The 24,915-nt window shown below is 37.2% G+C and overlaps 1 protein-coding gene across 1 annotated transcript in view; it reads right to left on the reverse strand.

The window, feature by feature from the left end:
* Window positions 1-1,029: 1,029 nt before the first annotated feature.
* The window catches only part of LOC132547179 (histone acetyltransferase KAT6B-like), a 35,104-nt gene continuing 11,218 nt past the window's right edge, over window positions 1,030-24,915 (reverse strand). Inside the window, exons 8-18 of the mRNA XM_060210940.1 lie at window positions 24,219-24,328; window positions 15,081-15,223; window positions 13,803-13,875; window positions 11,837-12,067; window positions 11,149-11,389; window positions 10,661-10,745; window positions 10,287-10,446; window positions 9,544-9,912; window positions 8,396-8,510; window positions 7,944-8,191; window positions 1,030-7,359 (exon numbers count right to left, since the gene is read on the reverse strand). Of these exons, the coding sequence (XP_060066923.1) occupies window positions 4,915-7,359; window positions 7,944-8,191; window positions 8,396-8,510; window positions 9,544-9,912; window positions 10,287-10,446; window positions 10,661-10,745; window positions 11,149-11,389; window positions 11,837-12,067; window positions 13,803-13,875; window positions 15,081-15,223; window positions 24,219-24,328 (4,220 nt within the window). The 3' untranslated portion in view covers window positions 1,030-4,914. The remainder of the gene's footprint in view (window positions 7,360-7,943; window positions 8,192-8,395; window positions 8,511-9,543; window positions 9,913-10,286; window positions 10,447-10,660; window positions 10,746-11,148; window positions 11,390-11,836; window positions 12,068-13,802; window positions 13,876-15,080; window positions 15,224-24,218; window positions 24,329-24,915) is intronic.

The raw sequence follows: 24,915 nt of genomic DNA on the forward strand, positions 1-24,915 counted from the left end.
GATTTTGACATATTTGACCCCTGTGACCTTGAAAGTTGTTCAAGGTCATTCATTTAAACAAACTTGATAGCCCTTCATCCCAGCATGCCACAGGCACAATATCAGCAATCTGAGCCTTTTGGTTATTGAGAAGTTGTTTAAAGATTTTAACATATTTGACCCCTGTGACCTTTAAAGTGGTTCAAGGTCATTCATTTGAACAAACTTGGTAGTCCTTCATCCCAGCATGTCACAGGCCCAATATCTACACTCTGAGCCTTTTGGTTAATGAGAAGAAGTTGTTTAAAGATTTTAACATATTTGACCCCTGTGACCTTTAAAGTGGGTCAAGGTCATTCATTTGAACAAACTTGGTAGAGCTCCATGCCAGTATCCTCTGTGCCAAGTATTAGCCCCCTAGACCTTCTAGTATTTGAGAAGAAGTCGTTTGAATGAAAAGTTTACGGACGGCGCATGGCGGACGGCGCACGATGACGGACGAAGCATGATGACTATAGGTCATCGGACCCTTCGGGTCCAGATGACCTAAAAATTGTTACGGGCCGATGGACACATGGCGATTTCAATAGCCCAGTACTAAATAATGGCGAGCTAAAATATTCTGGACAAGAGGCACAATGGGCCTACATTATCCACTTAGTATTCAGAGCTTTTTACAAATCCATCAACTTTTCATATCATTAACGCTCAGTCTTGCTTGCCGACTTAAGGTTATTACATGATGTTTTAACAAGCTTACCGCTGTAACCTTGAATACTGACCAAACTAAAGTACAACATGCACAACTAAGACAAATATGAACAGATCTTCACCGATACCCAGGACGACCAACTGTCAGCCATTTTGTTATTATCTGTCCCAAACGTGACAAGGGACCAAGAGAATAAATGATATGATACATGAAAGTGATCCATGCAGAACTTTTCATGAAATGCATTCATGTTTAAGGATCGACGAAGGGCGAATTGAACAAACAACTCAACATCTGATTTAATCACATGTTGGGTTGGAAATAAATAATAAGAATGATTTTTTCATTTCTGAAAAAAGATCATAATTTATTGTTAACTTTTTTTGGTTGTTTTCAAATGCACAATCCACAAATTGATGGCATCACATATATATATATATACATTCTAGACAAAAATATAACAAATATTCTGATACTTACCAGAGTGGCATGTGACAAGTTGCCCAGCTGATAAGATGAATGAACACCAGCAATATTATAATACTTATTACAACAGAACGAAAGACAACCAAACCTTCAAAGCACTTGTCTGCTGACAGACTTTTAACATATTCTCAATGTCACCCACATCATATCATTTTAAATCCTAAATCACATACATTTCCACATATCTAAACCCTGGTATATCACACATGGGAACTCTATTCCACTCCTCACTCCCAATCCACACCTTACTCCATCCTCTCATTTTTCACACATATTTCAACACTTTAAACATTTTCCTAACATATCCAGATATGGCAAGGACAGTATTCTACAGCTGTTTTTTTTGCTGGGTTATATGTTTCATATAATTTACGAAGTATTTACATACTGGGATTTGAATATATATGATTATTGCACACAGGTTTCCTGACTGATACAGTTCCTACTTAAAACTTTCAGGGCCAAGTAAGATGTTTACAGTTAAGTGCTAACAACAGGTAATCCTACAATAAAATGCAATTAAATGTGTTCAGTAGTGAAATAAGATATTTTAACTTTTAAATCTTGTTAAGCCTAATACCACAAAACATTATTTCATGTAAAGGAAAATCTGAAACTTTCATGAAGAATAAAGAAAAAAGTTCGTTATTTATAAACACAGCAATGTCTTTTTTTCAAACTTATTTTATTTGAGCTTGTTATGAGCAAGAGAAGTTTACATGCTCGATTCATACTTTGACTGCAGTTAATCAGTGAAGACAGAAAATTTTAAAATGACCGACAGAAATCCTGCTAATTGTTCCTTATCAACTGTGATAAATCGGAGAGGGAACTCTACTGAATAGATTTTTTATCAAACGATCAGTGTACCTTTCCGGACCTCGCCTCCTCAATTTGCCACGAGGTTGGTTTAAGGAAGGGTCGAAAACATTCAACAATAATACACCACTGAGGAACATTAACATATTCAGAGTCAACATTTACAAACACGACCCTAAACTAACCAGTAGGTAAAAGTGTTCAGCTGAAACATCACCTAGAGGAAACAGTGCATAGATTGGAATACAAGTACTATAATGTGTGTCCTTTCTATAACAGCGCTACAAAATAAATATCCCTGCAAATTTATAAAGAAATATTCTGATTCTCTGAATCAACTGCTGAACACTTAGAAACTGAAAACGAACTTTCCAAAACTTGACATACCTTAATTGTGTGCACAGCTTTGGTCAACAAATGAGGTATTAAAAGTAGGATTGAGATTCAACAACTGTGCACGGAAAGCGAAAAGAAACTGGAATTCTAAGACACATGTACAACAAAACGCCCTATCTCAATAAATTATTTTTACACTGTGACGTTTTACTTTCAAATAATTGATACAAATAATAATGTCTATGTACTACCTACTATAATAATAAGTCAGTTCCCAAGTTGAATACATTGTAGTACAAAGGCAACAGCTGTGATTTTCAATATCATAGTTTCATCCTGGTCCCATAAAGACCTAGATATGGCAAAGATTTAGTTTTCCTAATACCGACATCAAAATATGCCTCAGCTTATGGTACTACAGGTGTAAGAATAACAAATTTTCAAGAAACTAGTGGGGTTCATGAAATCACATGTCTCCTTGGTGTTTACCCAAGCCCCAAAAGGACAACATCCTCCCATTAACCTTTTTACAAAAGGATAACCAATTAATTTTGTTCACATCCCTTCATACAACTGGCCTTAAAGAGTCATGCCCTAAAATAAATCAGCATTAAGTCCCCTTTTGTCATAACCTACTGAAATTATTTTAAAGTCTCTTTGTCTATAGAGTTTAAAGCTAGGCCTCCATTTCCCTAATGTACCACTTCTTTGTTCATCTGGGATCATATCTCCATAACAAGAGTTCCATTCAATCAGCAATTCTACTTTAAAAAAGTTTTGGTAAAACCCCTCCATCTTTATGGAATTCTTTCAATTTTATTTTTTATCTGTAAGTCTTTATTGAACCACATCTGTTACCCAAGAGTTCACTTGACATATACAAAATTAAATTTCATTCCCCTCATAAATCCCAAAACCAAGTTAGGTCAAATCCGCTAAAACCGATCTGGACAAGAAGTATAAGAAATGGTTGATGATCAGCTAACACCCAATGGCCAATGAAAGATTGTTCATGACCAGCTGTAAGATTGGGACAAGGATCATAATATCTGCCGTATCTACATCTTCTCAAGAGTACATTAGTTACAAGAGCATGGGCGACAGGAACAGTAACAGTTTTGTGACAACACACCCAAGAACCTTTTAAAATAAACGGATTTGACATGTTTTGTTCAGCTCCTCATTAGGTCCCATGGAGTAAAAATCCACCTTAAAGGTTAAACATTTTTTCTCTTGGAGATCTGACTTGTGCCCTGCATTAACAGAATATTTTGGCTGACAGAAAGTGATGAAAGCACATATGTACTAGCATCTTTCACTTTTACATGCAGGACAGTTAAAAAGTACAGTACATTAAATTGCAACAATTTTTCAAATAATATGAGTGATAGATTTACTTCCCCACCTGTACTGATGCTCAACATTAAATACAAACACCCTCGTCCTGACACACAAACACACACATCAAACATGTTTACAGGTCCATGAGGAATACCTGAGGAAGAGTTTATTAAACAAGACATTGTTAATCACACATCTCAGGCATGTACAAAAAAAAAAAAAAAAAAAACCACAAATATGTGATGATGCACCATGTCACATAAAGAGAAGGATCACAAAGAATTAAACTTTTTGGTGTTGCCCTTTTCATTGTCATGCTATCTGCATCATTGTACAGAATTATTCAGGGATCATCCTGCACAGCAGAATTACCACAGTAATCCAAGACTTGGAAAAAACCCACAGCGATCCAGACTCAGAAAATACATAGAATTTCTGACTCGGAAAATTCACAGTAGTCCAGACTTCTAAAAAGCCACAGAATTTCCAACTCAAAAACCACAATATTCCCTGAGATTTTACCAAAATATCCCCATTCAGAAATAGACAAGTCAATATATGGAATTCAATGGGGAAAATATTAAAATTTCACTTGTTAACCATTCAAAGAATAGAAAGACATTTTCAACTTTTAAAAACACTTTCCTTAAAAAATTTGAGCACGATGAGCAGATAGCATAAACAACAAGAATCTGCCAACACCACATATAGAATTCTTATCATTAACATCTATATTTATGAAACCCATACAATGAAGATCAGGATTCTGGTCCTATGGAAATTACAGTGAAAGAGCGATGATGAATCTGACATATATATCTATATATATATCTTGTAACAGTGTTAATAATAATGACTTACAAACAAAAATGTACAAATAACTTTAAGAAAAGTATTTACAAAGGCAGTACTTATATTACTATATTTGCATGGAAAGAGGTGATCACATGAGATAAAAGATGAGACATTACTGAAAATCTACTTTATTTTTGATGGTTCCCTTTTTTTCTCGGAATCTTTTCTGTTATGTATGAAGTAAAAACTGTCGATGAATTTCCATATGGTGTTCATTTTAATCTTTCATCTATGTTTTGCTTTTAGAGTTGTAGTGAAAATGGATGTAGTTCAATTGTAAAAACATGCAGGAAAAATAAAGAAAGAAGAAGAAAAAAGAGAAACCATCAAAAACAAAGAACTCTGCAGCACGAGATATGTTATAGGAAAATGCAAGTTTGTCGGTGCTACCTGCGCATCATTCCATTCATGTTTAGCGTAGGTGCAGCCATGTAGCCATACGCTGGGTAGGAATTGTTGGACTGTGGTGCTTGCATGTGCTGCTGGAATTGCTGGTGTGCTGCTGAGTTCATGTTCATATTCATGTTTAACATTTGCATGGGCAGCTGTGGTGTCTGGCCGAGCTGGTTAATGAAGCCAGCATGATTAATGTATCCTGGGTTAAGCATAGGCTGACGCATGCGATAGCTATCCAGCATGTTGTAGCCTGTGATCATGTTGGAACCCGGGCGAATCGTTACATTAGGAGTAAATGGGGGCATATTGGGATTAACAGTCACATTGGGACTTTTCCTCACTGACGAAGATGAGGATCGTTGTCTTTGGTACTGTTTGTACTGAGGCACAAGCGACGAAGAATTCTGAGCCTGCAGGTTGGAGATGGGTGGGGTCGCCATATTCCTGATCATTGATGGGGGCGGTGTCATATTCACTGGGGGCGGGGGAGTGAGGTTAGGAGGAGGAGTCATGGTGTTATCGGGCATATTAATGTCAACTAACCCGTTTGTGAGCTGTTGTAGTTTGGCAATACTACAACTTGAATTGTTTTGATTTTGTCCTGGATTTTGGCCCGCAAACTGACGGCCCACAGGGACGGAACATGGCGTGTTGTTGTGAGTAAGCCTATGAGTGTTGTTCTGTTGCAATAGCACTGATGCGTATGAGGATACAGGTGGTGGTGGGCAGTAACTAGGCATGGTGTTAGCTGGACCAGTCTGCATATAGTTACTACCAGCACTTGATGAACAGCTAACCGGGTGTGGTGAGTTGACCATGTCCATGTAGCGGCCACTGGCCATCATGTTGTTTATATACATTTGCTGTGTCTGGGCACAGTCGTAGTAATTCCCGACTGGGTCCCCACCCATGTTCGGATTTGTCATCTCTGTACTGCTGATGGAAGTGGGCGACTCCAGTCCCAGCTGAGCCACATCAATGTCTACATTTGCGTAGTTGTTGGAAGCCATATTGGCATTGGGAATGTTGTTGATGGGGTTGTTTTGTGATGGATAAATGCTCTGAACATTGCCACAGTTTTGATTTGGATGTGTCTGTTGAGCTGGAGTTGGGACAGGGGGCTGGGCTGGGGTTGGAGGTTGGGCAGGGGGAGCCTGAGTAGGGGCAGGGGGAGGGGCAGAAGGGGCAGACACAGTCACAGCTGGGGGAGTTTCCACACAACCCATGTTCATAGTGTCTCTCTGCGCCATTTGATCAGTTGTTGAAGACAAGTTACTAGCTGGACCAGACATGTTACTGGCTGGTCCTGTCACAGACATGTTACTAGCTGGCCCTGTCACAGACATGTTACTAGCTGGCCCTGTCACAGACATGTTACTGGCTGGTCCTGTCACAGACATGTTACTAGCTGGTCCAGACATATTACTTGCATGACCAGACATGTTACTAGCTGGACCACGATCAAAGTTTGCACGCAATTCCTCAGTAAAAGTTTCCTGAAAGTTTTGTGAAGTGTTAAGAGTTTCTCTCACAGGAGAATCACAGTATTGTCCAGGATAATTGTCATCACTTGGAATGTCATCGTCAGATGAATTTTCATCTTCTAACGCCGAGTCTACATCATCAGTCTCCATCAATGTTGGAGGTTTCTGAGGTGTTGTGTCTACAGGTTTAGGCTCAGGTAGAGCCTCTACACGAGGGATGGATGTTGGTGTTGTCTGCTCCTCCACTGGTGAGCTACACTCTGGCGTAAGTCCCTCTACCACAGGGGGTGGAGTTGGGACCTGGGGGGTGAGAGGGGCAGGCACATCACTGTTTGTGTCAGACACACAGTCTGTCATAGCTGGCTGTGGAGCAGGACTTGGTTCGTGAACTGGGAGAGGATCAGGTGTCATATGTTCACGTTCCTGTTCAGGACTATCTGCCTTCATCTCCACATCCCCTGGGCTATCGTTATTACCCTCCTCTCCAGAGTCATTTTCTGTCTCATCAGGTTCCTGATTTTGCTCCGCCTCCTGGAGAGCATGAACCGCCTCCTCAATTTCACGACTGTTCTCCGCACTATCACTGTCATCATCAGAAACCTCAACAGAATCGTTCTTGTTGTCAGCAGACTTGAGAATCTTTTCCCTATTACTGTTATCACAGTCATTATCATTGGCGACATCAAACAATTTAGTTGGTAGGTCCTCTGGCTCTGACAGAATATGACTGACAGCTTCCTCCGTGGAGGACATGTTACAAGCCTCATTGGACTCTTTCAACTGTAACTCTTTCGTTGTCGCTTCCTTTGAACTGTCCTTTTCCACTGGATCCACTATTCGTCCACTAGCACAGTTATCTCCCTTGCAGGCAGCTCCCTCCACATCATTGTCAGTGTCACCACAGTTGTCTGTACTGTCATCCTTCGTATCCGCCAGCGAGCGGTAATTACACTGAAAAAATTAAAATCCAATAAAATAGAATATGCTTTTACTAATAAGAACTGCTCAAAACAACAAGAAGGAAATTTGCACGTAGCAAACTATGTCATATCAATTTTATCTTGAAATATTACTTCGGCAACAACATCCCATGACATGAGCCATGTAATAACAATTGTTGGTTAAAATGATTTTATATAAATATGCTGATGTACAAAAAGGTACCAAATAGCAATAAAAAAAAACCAAAAAAAAACCAGAGATGGCAGCTGACTATTTCACGTTTTTGATATACATGTAATAAAAAAAATTGGTAAGGCTGGTGAAATGGCAAGGACAAATTCTGTGAGTAAAACTGAATAAAAGGTAAAAATCTCCATCCTCTACAGTACATAAACTGGATTGTGATACTTTGACAGAAGCAAGTTATGAGTTAAACAAAGTTCAAGCTGATTGATGACCAGCTGAACAAACAATGCCACACCATATTAATTCCATTTTAGATGGCCCTTTATCAATACCAGCTACAATTTATAATTGCAAATAAGAATAAAAAAAGTTGTGATACTGTAAAGGACCATAAACAGCTTTTTTACCTTTGGGGGCCTGCCCCTGCTTTTCTTGGCCTTCTTGACTGGTGAGCCACGTGGAACACCCTTAGGCCAACCTTGGCGTGAACGACGCTGTTTTGGGGTTGGGACTTCCTCATCTTCCTCTGGCACAGACTCGAGATGGCTATCTGTTTGACCATTCATTTTCTCCCGTGGCATGTGGCTCTTGTAAGAGCCAGAGGATAAAGATGAGAAATCCATAGCATTATCAGACAAGCTTGTCGCATCCATACCTGTAAATTAGTGGAAGAATAACACTCAGAAACCATATTTCCAAAGTTGTTTGAGTTAACAGAGTTTAAATTTAATTTCTTTAGGAAATACCTTCCAACTCACAACTGTGGTTTGTGTTGAGAACAAATGGTAAAGTATACCTGTGATATTCAGTGCAAAGTTGAAATGAACTACATGATTTAAAAAAAAGTGTGATGACCAACCATCTGTTTGTCTGTCACCTCGACCACTCTCTCGACGAGACTTCTTATTACTGGAGCTGTTGTTTTCGTTCTCAGAGTCGGGTAGTTTGCGTTTCTTCGCTGGCGGTCGACCAGGCTGCAAATAACATCATAAGTTCAGAAGAACTCGCACAACATAATAAAGATGTAAGACGAAGTGTTAAAAAATTCTCACTTAAAAGTATAGATTCCAAGAAATATATGACCAATTGTCTCACATCTCAACCAAAACCAGGATTATCATAACTAGAGAATCATAAATGAGAATCGCACCATCATGATTCTTCAAAGTTCATACTCAAGTCATATAGTTATCAGGTCCATGATGTTAGCATCTGGACTTGGACAGCTATAAATAACACAACCAACCATTCTATGAGAAACACTAAAATTATCAATAATTTTATGCCAGAAAAGCAATATCTTCAAACTTTTTATTTTCTATGATAATTTCGAAAAGAATGTTGACTAGGTGACTAAATAGCCAAATTCAAAATGGATATTAAACTTGAAAATGTCTGTAAGACATGAATGCCCCCGCCCTCCCATGTGAAATAATAGTGAAAGGTCCGAAAGAGATGATTTTGTTAATTTGTATGCAACTATGTACAACTTAAGTTTCATACTTAAATTGACAAGTTGATTTAACGTACATGAATTTGGAATTTTGTTCTCTGGAAAAAATGAGGGAGTATATTAGTTCCTTATGCCTTAAAACCCACAAGTACCAATTTATGAAGAAATAAGATGATGTTCCTCTTTTTTGAGTTATCTCCCCCTGGTGGCCATCTTTTTTTAGAATGCAGAGAAATTCAAGACTGCATGAGGTCTTTCCATACTTGATATTTGTATGAAGTTTCATGAAAATTGCCTTCTGAATGAAGTTGTTAGGTGGTATATACTGATTTGGGACGCGACGCGAAACGACGGGACGGGACGGGACGGGACGGACGGACGGACATGGGCAACGCTATATGCCCCCGGCCATAAATGGCGGGGGCATGAAAAATTCTCACTTTTTATCACAAGTTAAACAGAAAATTAATCCTACGAGCAAATAGATATTAATAAATGTAATAGCACTTATTTGGATGGCCTTTTCACCTTCCTCAACTAATCCTCACACTTACCCTTCTCTTCGGGGCAGGACTGTCATCGCTTGGACTATCATCTTTCCGCTTAAGCTTATGGTCCTTTTTGTCCACAGATTGTTCAATTAAAGTTTCTACACTTTCATCCTGGGAGGTATCATCTTCCTTTTTTGGGGAGGGTTGTGGTGATGATTCACGACTTGAGAATGGTGTTCCACCCTCAGGAATTTTCACAGGGTTGTCTATACTTTTACGAGGTGAGAGCTCCATTCTCCTGGGACTAATTTCTAATTTGTATGGAGAGTCTCTCTTTTTCGGTGATGATGTTTCACATTTTCTGGGACTAACAGATTGCATCCACTCTCGGTCTTCAGCAATGGTGTTTACCATTTTTGACATTTCTCTTAACTGGAAAGTAATAAGGACAACAGTGTCAACATCTAAGCATTTAATCTAAGACCTTACAAGAGCTGTTGCAGTCCTTTTAAATTGAAATATTAAAATATGACAACATCTATACAGCATTTCCTATCTTTTACTTTCATCATACTTCATATTTTCCAACTTAAAATCTTATTCTTATCGATATTGAATTAGAAAAACCAGTGCCTATGATACAATACATAAACACCTACACCGGAATTTTTCCATAAGTCTGAAATTTTGATTTCCCATAAGTCTGAAATTTTTACATCATATTTGGCCCAGTCTCCTGTTTCTGCTCTCATAAAAACTGTGCCAGTAACACAATTCACTCATAATACACTCCTGCAATGCCTCACCTCTGTCTCAGCACGACGCTCCTCCTCATTTATACAATGACTAGATATGAGGGGTGTCCATCGCAGACTATCGGGGTCTAACTCTATTCGCTGGTGACGCTTGGCCTCCAACCGTTCCATATGCTCCTTGACCAACTGTTTGTTGACTGCTATCACAATTCTACAGCAGCAAAAGAGGGTAAGAAATTAACAGTGTTCAGTCAAAGTGTTTAAAGTTGAGGGGGGTTTGTTTTTAATTTGTATTTTCAAGGTCTCTTAACTTTTGTGAATGAAACCCCATAGCAATACAGCATGGCATTTTAACATTCCAAATAGTCAGAGAAATCTTCAATGATTTGACAGCAGCAACCAAATTCTGAAGCATTGTAACTTACTTGCTATCTTTGTGAGCCACCATATTTAGCTGATGTAAGGTCTGCCCTACATCGTGAGGACACACACCCGTTGTACGGCTAATAGCTGGAACACAAAAAAAGAAGTCTAGACTATTGTTCCCTTCATTTCAAACTGATGTAATATGTAAATTTTTGCGGTGAGAAATCTAAAACTCTCCAAACATTTTAACAAAGGCACTGCAAATTGTTTACATTCAAATGAATTTCATTAAAAAAAAAGATGAAAGAATGCACTGTAACTTCATCATTTACCCTATCCATCAGCCCATAACCAAGATGTTTTTAATACATGTTCCCTCATATTTCCTCTAATAAAATATTCGGGTATTGGAAAATATTTATGAAACACATACGTCCTCCATCTCTTTTAAAAGTCGGCAAAAGGTTTTGAAAAGAGAAAGCCAACCCCTGATGCTGCGTCTAACTGCATGATGACAACATAATGAAAGAGACTGTAATACACTTACATTTAATTGAGACTTTTGTGTCCGGATACTTGTGAAGGTATTCAAGGATGATGCTCTTCCAGTATGCTTGGTAACTGACTTTACCAAGATCTGAGAGTGGTTTCTCTGGAGAGCCTGGCTGTCCCTCAATCCTTGACAACAAGTAACTAAAGTCAATGAGGAAGCGGCCATAGCCCTTGCGTTGATACTGAGGCATCGTCATTATACACGACACATTGTACTTCTGTTGACAGTGTTTTTCCTGAAATGGCAAATTTTCTTTTTTTACATTAAGTTTTCAGTATGGTCATTTCAACATCTCCCATCCACATCAGGCATCAAGTTTTTCAATTTCGTTTTTTCTGTTGTTTTCACTAAATGTTTTATCATTGAGAAAAACCTCAAACAAAAAGCCAATTTTCTGGGGTGTCAGAATCCTACAAACAGATTCTGAACTGAAATATCACTGAAAAACTTGCCTCCCTATGAAGTTTACATCTATAAAGAATTACTCAATAAATCACTTTTTAAGAACTTGTTTCAATAGAGTTCTAATATGAAATTAAAATGAATAAAATGAAGAAAATACAAGATTAATTCATAATAAGAATTATCCAATGTAATGTAAGTTAATATTTGAGGAGCCAATTAAATTTGATCTTGAAATAAGAAACCACAAAAAAAAGTTTAAAATGAAATTGTGGCTGACCTTAGAGAAGTATCCGATGACATGACAGCCCAGCTCATCATTTGTTGTAACAACATAAAATAAAAAGGGTTCAACATCATAGTAAAGAGTTTTATGGTCAAGGAAGAGTTTGGCGAGAAGGCACAGATTTTGACAGTAGATCTTGCTGGCGTTACCATCAACTTCAAACACCGATATTCCATCTCTACGGTAGATCTCATTGGCTGGTGGATGGTGCAGGTCACACTTATTCTAAAAACAAAGGTAACAGGTCACAGGAAGAAACATAACAAGCCAGATTACTACCGATGAAGGGAAGGTGTGAACGTTTCAAGTACTGTATTACTGAACAAAGTATTGATAGTATTGTACTGAAGTACTTCACCAATCGAATTCTTTAAATTTATGCAACAAGCTCTCTGATTGGCAGAGCCAAGTCTAGATCGATTGTGGGTGGAGCCAGGTGAAAAAATACTGTGCAGACATCGGCATTTTACAAACACTCGACTGTCGCGAGAGGTTAATTGGAAGAGTCCAAGTCACAGGTGGCTTCAGATCAGACCTAATTGGGTTGTCCCATTTGTTTCGTTCTACACCCAATGATACCTTGCTTTTCCATCGATGGTACAACGAGAAAACGAAAGTTACTCAGTACTAAACTAATTTACGTACAAAATATATATCAACAGGTTAGATCACTGGGACCGGAGAATTCATAACATCTTAACAGTGATTATAGTCATATAGTCATTCTGTACTAGTTTTATTTATTTATTTATTTTTTTTGAAAGGGGGGGGGGGGGAGGGTTGGCTCAAAATATTTAGGTTTAAGCCCAAGCTCTATTATATGTAACAAAGAATTACGATTTACCTGGGACCTCCTGATATATGCCGATAATTCATACTGCATTAAAAAGTAAAGGAATTCTGTGGTCCCATATATTTTTTATTTTATTTTTTATCTTTCCATCGAAAATTATACATGTCCGCAACATGTGAAAAAACTTTGAAGTTGGTTGGGCGGAATGTCTCGAGCATTTACTACTGCAAGTTCCAGAAATTCTGACACAAGTCGGGTATTTGCCCGAAGCCTCTGTCTCATGACATTGAATACATATTCAGTTACGTTGTATCCCGGGGAATAAGGCGGCTGAAAAACCAGGGACACGCCATATTCTTTCAGCATATTTCTTAAAATGCGCTCTCCCTGTCTATGGTGATGGAATCCACAATTATCCATCACAACCACATCGCCTTGTACAAAAACAGGATTCCCCATATCGTTCGTATCGGACATAATTTCATCGAAGAAAATTTTGCGTACTGTTGCCGTCGTCGGACATTTTTCCAGCGATTACTTAGTAGTTGTTATGTAACTGATAGTGTACATTAACTCCGCCTTCCGGAACAAATTGGGTGTCAGATCAACTATTCAGGTTGTCTAAACTCCGCCCCCGACCAATCACAGAGGTCGTTGTATACTTGACTCGATTATTTGAATACTTCAATACAATAGTATCAATACTTTGTTCAATACTATAGTAAGTGTGTCGTTCACACCTTCCCTTCATCGGTAGTAAGAATGATGAGCAAATTTTTGTTTCATGAATACAATACTCATTATTCACAACAGTGCTACGAAAAAGTTTATTCTCCTACGACTGACACACATTATTCTAAACCTTCTCTTCCACATTTTTGCTTAAATGCCCGAACAATACCTATTTCAGCTATTATAATTATTATTATTACTATTAAAAAAACACATAGGTATATTATATGTTACTGATAATTTACTCCACATCATTATTGAAAACACTTATTTCAATTTGTAACAGGATCATTGGTGTGTTAGCATGTGAAATGATCACTTTCGGGATGAGTTCACACATCAGATTAGTGAAATGAGAAGGACATGTTATATGTTCAGATTTGACCATATGTTAATATATTTTTATAGCCCATTGCTACTAATGACAGGGTTTACCATATGTCGCTGTAGAATGTTTCTGCTCTTCATGTACTTCAAACAGTATTCACAGATGTACAGTCTTGGCAGCCTACAATTAAACAAGTACTATCATTATGCAAAATGACATCATTTTGTAATCACTCTATAGAATAAAATTACGTTGTTTGTAACTGAATCAATTATGAAAAAGTTCGGGGAAAAAACCCCATCCATTTTGACATTACTGTTTTATCTTAATAGTTAAAGCAAATTACCTCCCCTGATGATTAAGTGGTACCACACACTCACTACCTGGTAGCATATTCTCAGTAAGCTATACTAATCTGTCAGTTCTAGATCATAATATAGTAAAAACTTACACCAACAAATATCCCTTGTCTACTGAAAGGCTGAAAGGCCATCATAGAAGACGTAAAACCAGTTAGATAAATAAATAACAAATATATACACAATGATTACTTATATGGGCAGATCTAAAAATCAAATGTATTTAACAAAAAAAAGGATAAATCTCTGATTCCAGAAATGTCATGTTGGATGTTTCAGGCAGAAGTTAAAGCTCAACAAAGTTGTTAAAGGTAATTCACATCCTTTATAAATAAACATCTTCCTTAATCCATCACCAACTTCACATTACTTAGAAGGCACCATTCTCAAAACCCATAATGTTAATATTTCAACTTAACAGGTCATAATTAACACCAAAACCCCTGATGATTTTGAATCTGAATTCAGAGTGCAAATATTTTATTGTTTTTGCATGGTATGAAATAAACAGGAATCTGATCAGTGCTTTATAACACAAACTCTGCCGTGTAAGTGCAGTCATTGGTTCCATGACTGCACCCTATCATAAACTTTAACACAGCAAGTTTATGTACAACTTACAGGCACAGATACACAGTTGTTAAAGCTAATATCGATCAAAAAAATATCAAGATATACATGTCAAATCACATGCTATGTTTTTTCACAAAAATAAACTTAAAACACCATTCACCCAATAATATTAACAGCAGGCAGGGTAACAAATTAAGCAGGAAAACAGGAATTGCTCTATGCATATTGTATCCAATACGCTAATTGCATAATAAAATTAAATCTAAGATGATAAGATCCTCATTATAAAATGGGCAACATTTTCCTATCACAAAAATGGTAAATCTCTTTAAAGAACATTGATAAGTCCGTGAATTTTTGTAAAGTATTACTCTCTCTGAAATGCCAAACACTGACACCACAAATACTGGGATTAGTAAAACCAGATGTTTGTTGACAGAAGTCCGTACTTACCTGGCATATTCCTGTGGGTAGGGTGACGAGTACCATGTCTGTATTTCATATTTTCCAAATTCAATACAGGGTGGAAAACGGCTCTGAACTGGTGTAGGGGCGGGAGCCTCTGAAATCTCACTGCTGCAGTTGCTCGCTGCATCCTGCAAATCAATATCATACTGTAACCCAAAAAAATTGGGATTAATAAGAAGTTCAAATTGACAAATATGGCACTTAACAATTCTAATGTGATGTGACGACAGCAGTTGAAATTCAGGAACATCTTATACAGTGCAAGGTGCAATACTAAAGAATGGGACCAAACATTGCATTGCAGTTAAATAAATCAGAACCACGCTAAACAAAAAGTAATATTTAAATGACAGTACACATAGCTATTAATATGGAATATCATGCATGTCCAATGAAAAAAAACTGATTAAACTAGTGAATATATAATCAAGACACAAAATGTTCATATTTCTAAAAAAAAAAAAAAAAAAAGCAATATCATATATATTTATAGATGAACCATATCTTCATAAATCCCAAATTTCTTTCAGAGAACCAAAGACAAATTTATGATATTGCTTTTTGTGACAAAATGGCATGCTTTGAGTTACACTACTAATACAATCATTGATCTACTTTAAGCAACTTTTGAAATATCTAATTAAAAATTGGCCAAGAAATCAAGATTAATTAAATATAATATAAAATAAAACGATAACCAGTCATTTTTGTTTCAATATTTTTGAAGACCATACTTGTCCCAAATTTGAATTTATCTGAATTTTCATTCATCTAGGGTTTGTTTCATCCATTTCATATCTCTTTCCCCTTACAGTTCAAAATGCTTCTCAAACATTTAGATATGAAATAGTATACATAGATTTAAACATTTTGTATCTCTTTTCCCTTACAGTTCAAGATGCTTCTTGAAATTTTCATGTGAAATGATATGTAGTCTTACAGAGGTAAGGGCTGGGACGATACACCTACTGCATGTTTTGGCTTAAACAATAATATATTTTACATGTTTTTCTATTGACTTACACAATGTACATCATGTGCACATATATCTGTAACAACTACATAGTGTTTTTTTTTCTTTCTAATATTGTTAACTTTCATAATCTCTGATAATGATTTGATTCCTTGATATACAGCTAGTCTAATAAAGCTGCTAAGTGAATTTCACAAACAAATAACATGAACAAAAAATATTGGGATTTTTTCCCCAATTGATTTAACAGTGAAACTACACTGTGTATGGCTACAAGTAACACTTAAGAGCGTTGATTATGATATATATCGTCCCAGTCCTAGCCAGCACCATTGTTATTAAAAGGCAAAGGCTGGTTATCTCCCTTAAGCTTATGTGTCGGACTACCAGAGCCAAGCTCATTATAGAGAAAATCATCTCCGACCATACAGTGATTAAAACTGCAGGCAAACCAGATAACAAGTGTGACTAACATTTTCAACCATGTTTTTTCCCATTCTTGTTGTTTAAGCACTTCTATCATAATGTCTGGTTAGGTGATATATGCAAAAATAGCATTATAAAAAAGCTCTGTAAAGTGTTTCAATTATAGCAGTCAAAAGTAAAGGTCTATAAAAACAGCAACACAACAGCCAGATAAGTAATACATCCTAGAAGTCCCAAGTAAAGGTCTATAAAAACAGCAACACGACAGCCAGATAAGTAAAACATCCTAGAAGTCCCAAGTCAAGGTCTATAAAAACAGCAACACGACAGCCAGATAAGTAAAACATCCTAGAAGTCCCAAGTAAAGGTCTATAAAAACAGCAACACGACAGCTAGATAAGTAATACATCCTAGAAGTCCCAAGTAAAGGTCTATAAAAACAGCAACACGACAGCCAGATAAGTAAAACGTCCTAGAAGTCCCAAGTCAAGGTCTATAAAAACAGCAACACGACAGCCAGATAAGTAAAACATCCTAGAAGTCACAAGTCAAGGTCTATAACAAGAGGCCTAAGGGGCCTTAACGGTCACCTGAGGAATATATGTCAATAATCTGGGATTTTAAAATGTTGCAAAAATGTAACCAGACTTGTGCAGGACCATGTGTAAAACATCTGTACCAAGTTTGAACATGACCCACCCAATGGTTCTTGAGAGGAAGTCCATAATGTCTTAGCCAAACAGAGGCCAGGGTGGCCATCTTGGATTTTGAATCGTCCCCAAAAAGTTAAAACACTTGCCTGGACCTTGTGTAGAACATTCATATCAAGTTTCCCCTTTTCCCCCCTCCTGGGGCCCCTATTGGGGCCACGCCCTTTTTCTTCGCAAACTTGAGGAGGCTTCCCATGCAGATGCTTTGTGCCAAGTTTGGTCAATATCCATCTAATGGTTCTTGAGAAGTAGTCATTTAATGAAGGTTTTTACATATGGCCCCTTTTACACCCCTTATGGGCCCCAAAGGGAACATTATCACTTTTTTCAACATAATTTCATATGTCCTTCACTAAGGGATGCTGTCTGCAAAATTTGGTTGAAATCGGTCAAAGCTGAATTTTCGATCCTGTTGAGCACGCCCTAGTGGGGCCGTTTTTGGCCTGATATTTTTTTTCATTCGCAAACTTTGTAGACCTTGCCATTAGGACCCTAAATATCAAATATGAATTTAATCTGACTGTTAGTTCATGAGAAGAAGATTTTTAAAGATTTACCTAATTTTACCCCCTTTTTTCCCCCCTCCCGCGGCCCCTATTGGTGCCACACAATTTTTCTTTGCAAACTTGAAGCGGCTTCCCATGGGGATGCTTTGTGCCAAGTTTGGTCAAAATCCATCCAATGGTTCTTGAGAAGAAGTCATTTAAAGAAAAGAAGGTTTTTACATATGGCCCCTTTTACACCCCTTATGGGCCCCAAAGGGGAAATAATCACTTTTTTCAACATAATTTCATATGTCCTTCACTAAGGGATGCTTTCTACCAAATTTGGTTGAAATCACTCAAAGTTGAATTTCTGACTCTATTAAGTGCCCCCTAGTGGGGCCGTTTTTGACCTGATTTTTTTTTCATTCGCAAACTTTGTAGACCATGCCATAAGGACCCTAAATATCAAATAGGAACTTAATCTGACTGTTGGTTCATGAGAAATTTTTTTTTAAAGATTTACCTAATTTTACCCCTTTTTTCCCCCCTCCTGTGGCCCCTATTGGTGCCATGCCCCTTTTTCTTCGCAAACTTGAAGCGGCTTCCCATGGGGATGCTTTGTGCCAAGTTTGGTCAAAATACATTCAGTGGTTCTTGAGAAGAAGTCGAAAATGTGAAAAGTTAACGACGCACGACAACAGACAAATCCTGATGGCAAAAGGTCACCATGAGCCTTCGGGTCAGGCGAACTAAAAACAGCACAAGACAGCCAGATAAGTAAAACATCCCAGAAGTAAAGGTCTATAAAAATAGCAACATGACAACCAGATAAGTAAAACGTCCTAGAAGTCCCAAGTAAAGGTCTATAAAAACAGCAACACGACAGCCAGATACGTAAAACATCCTAGAAGTAAAGGTCTATAAAAACAGCAACACGACAGCCAGATAAGTAAAACATCCCAGAAGTAAAGGTCTATAAAAACAGCAACACGACAGCCAGATAAGTAAAACATCCTAGAAGTAAAGGTCTATAAAAACAGCAACACGACAGCCAGATAAGTAAAACATCCTAGAAGTAAAGGTCTATAAAAACAGCACATGACAGCCAGATAAGTAAAACATCCTAGAAGTCACAAGTAAAGGTCTATAAAAACAGCAACACGACAGCCAGATAAGTAAAATATCCTAGAAGTCACAAGTAAAGGTCTATAAAAACAGCAACACGACAGCCAGATAAGTAAAACATCCTAGAAGTAAAGGTCTATAAAAACAGCAACACGACAGCCAGATAAGTAAAACATCCTAGAAGTAAAGGTCTATAAAAACAGCAACACGACAGCCAGATAAGTAAAACATCCCAGAAGTAAAGGTCTATAAAAACAGCAACACGACAGCCAGATAAGTAAAACATCCTAGAAGTAAAGGTCTATAAAAACAGCAACACGACAGCCAGATAAGTAAAACATCCTAGAAGTAAAGGTCTATAAAAACAGCAACATGACAGCCAGATAAGTAATACATCCTAGAAGTCCCAAGTAAAGGTCTATAAAAACAGCAACACGACAGCCAGATAAGTAAAACATCCTAGAAGTAAAGGTCTATAAAAACAGCAACACGACAGCCAGATAAGTAAAATATCCTAGAAGTAAAGGTCTATAAAAACAGCAACACGACAGCCAGATAAGTAAAACATCCTAGAAGTAAAGGTCTATAAAAACAGCAACACGACAGCCAGATAAGTAAAACATCCTAGAAGTCACAAGTAAAGGTCTATAAAAACAGCAACACGACAGCCAGATAAGTAAAACATCCTAGAAGTCACAAGTAAAGGTCTATAAAAACAGCAACACGACAGCCAGATAAGTAAAACATCCTAGAAGTAAAGGTCTATAAAAACAGCAACACGACAGCCAGATAAGTAAAACATCCTAGAAGTAAAGGTCTATAAAAACAGCAACACGACAGCCAGATAAGTAAAACATCCTAGAAGTAAAGGTCTATAAAAACAGCGACAGCCAGATAAGTAAAACATCCTAGAAGTCACAAGTAAAGGTCTATAAAAACAGCAACACGACAGCCAGATAAGTAAAACATCCTAGAAGTCACAAGTAAAGGTCTATAAAAACAGCAACACGACAGCCAGATAAGTAAAACATCCTAGAAGTAAAGGTCTATAAAAACAGCAACACGACAGCCAGATAAGTAAAATATCCTAGAAGTCACAAGTAAAGGTCTATAAAAACAGCAACACGACAGCCAGATAAGTAAAACATCCTAGAAGTAAAGGTCTATAAAAACAGCAACACGACAGCCAGATAAGTAAAACATCCCTCAGAAGTAAAGGTCTATAAAAACAGCAACACGACAGCCAGATAAGTAAAACATCCTAGAAGTAAAGGTCTATAAAAACAGCAACACGACAGCCAGATAAGTAAAACATCCTAGAAGTAAAGGTCTATAAAAACAGCAACACGACAGCCAGATAAGTAAAACATCCTAGAAGTAAAGGTCTATAAAAACAGCAACACGACAGCCAGATAAGTAAAACATCCTAGAAGTCATCCTAGAAGTAAAGGTCTATAAAAACAGCAACACGACAGCCAGATAAGTAAAACATCCTAGAAGTAAAGGTCTATAAAAACAGCAACACGACAGCCAGATAAGTAAAATATCCTAGAAGTCACAAGTAAAGGTCTATAAAAACAGCAACACGACAGCCAGATAAGTAAAACATCCTAGAAGTAAAGGTCTATAAAAACAGCAACACGACAGCCAGATAAGTAAAACATCCTAGAAGAAGTAAAGGTCTATAAAAACAGCAACACGACAGCCAGATAAGTAAAACATCCTATAAAAACAGCAACACGACAGCCAGATAAGTAAAACATCCTAGAAGTAAAGGTCTATAAAAACAGCAACACGACAGCCAGATAAGTAAAATATCCTAGAAGTCACAAGTAAAGGTCTATAAAAACAGCAACACGACAGCCAGATAAGTAAAACGTCCTAGAAGTAAAGGTCTATAAAAACAGCAACACGACAGCCAGATAGGTAAAACATCCTAGAAGTCACAAGTAAAGGTCTATAAAAACAGCAACACGACAGCCAGATAAGTAAAACATCCTAGAAGTCACAAGTAAAGGTCTATAAAAACAGCAACACGACAGCCAGATAAGTAAAACATCCTAGAAGTAAAGGTCTATAAAAACAGCAACACGACAGCCAGATAAGTAAAATATCCTAGAAGTCACAAGTAAAGGTCTATAAAAACAGCAACACGACAGCCAGATAGTAAAAGTCCTAGAAGTCACAAGTAAAGGTCTATAAAAACAGCAACACGACAGCCAGATAAGTAAAACATCCTAGAAGTCACAAGTAAAGGTCTATAAAAACAGCAACACGACAGCCAGATAAGTAAAATATCCTAGAAGTCACAAGTAAAGGTCTATAAAAACAGCAACACGACAGCCAGATAAGTAAAACATCCTAGAAGTAAAGGTCTATAAAAACAGCAACACGACAGCCAGATAAGTAAAATATCCTAGAAGTCACAAGTAAAGGTCTATAAAAACAGCAACACGACAGCCAGATAAGTAAAACATCCTAGAAGTCACAAGTAAAGGTCTATAAAAACAGCAACACGACAGCCAGATAAGTAAAACATCCTAGAAGTAAAGGTCTATAAAAACAGCAACACGACAGCCAGATAAGTAAAATATCCTAGAAGTCACAAGTAAAGGTCTATAAAAACAGCAACACGACAGCCAGATAAGTAAAACATCCTAGAAGTCACAAGTAAAGGTCTATAAAAACAGCAACACGACAGCCAGATAAGTAAAACATCCTAGAAGTCACAAGTAAAGGTCTATAAAAACAGCAACACGACAGCCAGATAAGTAAAACATCCTAGAAGTCACAAGTAAAGGTCTATAAAAACAGCAACACGACAGCCAGATAAGTAAAACATCCTAGAAGTCACAAGTAAAGGTCTATAAAAACAGCAACACGACAGCCAGATAAGTAAAACATCCTAGAAGTAAAGGTCTATAAAAACAGCAACACGACAGCCAGATAAGTAAAACATCCTAGAAGTCACAAGTAAAGGTCTATAAAAACAGCAACACGACAGCCAGATAAGTAAAACATCCTAGAAGTCACAAGTAAAGGTCTATAAAAACAGCAACACGACAGCCAGATAAGTAAAACATCCTAGAAGTAAAGGTCTATAAAAACAGCAACACGACAGCCAGATAAGTAAAATATCCTAGAAGTCACAAGTAAAGGTCTATAAAAACAGCAACACGACAGCCAGATAAGTAAAACATCCTAGAAGTCACAAGTAAAGGTCTATAAAAACAGCAACACGACAGCCAGATAAGTAAAACATCCTAGAAGTCACAAGTAAAGGTCTATAAAAACAGCAACACGACAGCCAGATAAGTAAAACATCCTAGAAGTCACAAGTAAAGGTCTATAAAAACAGCAACACGACAGCCAGATAAGTAAAACATCCTAGAAGTAAAGGTCTATAAAAACAGCAACACGACAGCCAGATAAGTAAAATATCCTAGAAGTCACAAGTAAAGGTCTATAAAAACAGCAACACGACAGCCAGATAAGTAAAACGTCCTAGAAGTAAAGGTCTATAAAAACAGCAACACGACAGCCAGATAAGTAAAACATCCTAGAAGTCACAAGTAAAGGTCTATAAAAACAGCAACACGACAGCCAGATAAGTAAAACATCCTAGAAGTCACAAGTAAAGGTCTATAAAAACAGCAACACGACAGCCAGATAAGTAAAACATCCTAGAAGTCACAAGTAAAGGTCTATAAAAACAGCAACACGACAGCCAGATAAGTAAAACATCCTAGAAGTAAAGGTCTATAAAAACAGCAACACGACAGCCAGATAAGTAAAATATCCTAGAAGTCACAAGTAAAGGTCTATAAAAACAGCAACACGACAGCCAGATAAGTAAAACATCCTAGAAGTAAAGGTCTATAAAAACAGCAACACAACAGCCAGATAAGTAAAACGTCCTAGAAGTAAAGGTCTATAAAAACAGCAACACGACAGCCAGATAAGTAATACATCCTAGAAGTCACAAGTAAAGGTCTATAAAAACAGCAACACGACAGCCAGGTAAGTAAAACATCCTAGAAGTAAAGGTCTATAAAAACAGCAACACGACAGCCAGATAAGTAAAACATCCTAGAAGTAAAGGTCTATAAAAACAGCAACACGACAGCCAGATAAGTAAAACATCCTAGAAGTAAAGGTCTATAAAAACAGCAACACGACAGCCAGATAAGTAAAACATCCTAGAAGTCACAAGTCAAGGTCTATAAAAACAGCAAGGTCTATAAAAACGCAACACGACAGCCAGATAAGTAAAATATCCTAGAAGTCACAAGTAAAGGTCTATAAAAACAGCAACACGACAGCCAGATAAGTAAAACATCCTAGAAGTCACAAGTAAAGGTCTATAAAAACAGCAACACGACAGCCAGATAAGTAAAACATCCTAGAAGTCACAAGTAAAGGTCTATAAAAACAGCAACACGACAGCCAGATAAGTAAAACATCCTAGAAGTAAAGGTCTATAAAAACAGCAACACGACAGCCAGATAAGTAATACATCCTAGAAGTCACAAGTAAAGGTCTATAAAAACAGCAACACGACAGCCAGATACGTAAAACATCCTAGAAGTAAAGGTCTATAAAAACAGCAACACGACAGCCAGATAAGTAAAACGTCCTAGAAGTAAAGGTCTATAAAAACAGCAACACGACAGCCAGATACGTAAAATATCCTAGAAGTAAAGGTCTATAAAAATAGCAACATGACAGCCAGATAAGTAATACATCCTAGAAGTCACAAGTAAAGGTCTATAAAAACAGCAACACGACAGCCAGATAAGTAAAACGTCCTAGAAGTCCCAAGTCAAGGTCTATAAAAACAGCAACACGACAGCCAGATAAGTAATACATCCTAGAAGTCACAAGTAAAAGTCTATAAAAATGAGAGGTCAAGTCCTAAATAACCCAAACATTACAGTTGTCCGAGGTTAAGTCCTAAATAAACTTAACATAACAGCCCTCATAGTTTAAGTCCCGAATGCCAAAAAAACCTTTGAGATATCAAAAGCAATGTTGTGACAGAGAGTTTAAATCATGTACATCTATGGTGGTAAAACCCAGCCCTATATCTACCTAGATAATGAAAACAAAAGCATGACATCCATAAAACAGCGTCTTCTATGGGTCATTAAAAATTAATGCACACAAAACACCAAATACTTGTCAAAGACATGAAAATGCAAAATGAATGCAAGAGAGACAAAACCAAACCAAAAAGCATATCAGAGGTCAATTAACCACAAAAACAAAAGAATACACCATACTAATGACATAAGCAAGACGAGTCCTTTGTGAAGCTGAATATCGTCACATCACAAGAGTTAGGCCTCCCGTTTGTTACCACGCCGATACCATACTAATGTATATATATGTAAATCTAGCCTACCTGGTTGAGTGCTTCCTGCGCTTTTTCTTGCGCAAGTTTAAATAGATCCACATCATCATCTGTGACATGTGGTGGAAGTCCGTTGTTATCAAGCTCCATTTTCTCGTCATCTGTTGAAAGGAAAATACCAATCTTAGATGACATCATATAATTTGAGCTACTGAATTTGGAAGTTCAATTTCTTCATTTAATCAGTCCTGGTTTTTACCAACCTAAGCAAGCTTTAAGAAAATATTCATAAACACTATTATAAATTTGAATAGATACAGGTATCAGTGCTAAGATATCCAACAGTATATATTTTTTCAGGATACACAATGACGTCAACAATTCTTACCAATTCCTTCAAATTATGATATCAATATTATAAATATTCATTCAGACACACTTTCTATAACTCATTTATTTGTTTAAATATCAGTCACAGCAGCAATGAGATTCATTTTAGCTCACTAAGTGATTACTTCATGCTAGATCTAAACAAATATATATCACATACAAACATTCCTTTTTCACTCTGATTTTGCATGCATCACAACAAAAAACATCAATGTCATCAGAGTAAGGCAACTTCTACTAAATACATGGAAACTTTGACCCTTCGACCAACAAGACATTTTTAAACCTTCACCAACAATCTGAAGTGTTTAAGGTGCAATGTATGCAGTAGAATATACCTTCGGGCAAATTTAACACA

The sequence above is a fragment of the Ylistrum balloti genome, unplaced genomic scaffold (assembly GCF_031769215.1).
Source record: "Ylistrum balloti isolate Yb309-2 unplaced genomic scaffold, AGI_CSIRO_Ybal_v1 Utg369936, whole genome shotgun sequence".
In the NCBI taxonomy this organism is placed as follows: domain Eukaryota; kingdom Metazoa; phylum Mollusca; class Bivalvia; order Pectinida; family Pectinidae; genus Ylistrum; species Ylistrum balloti.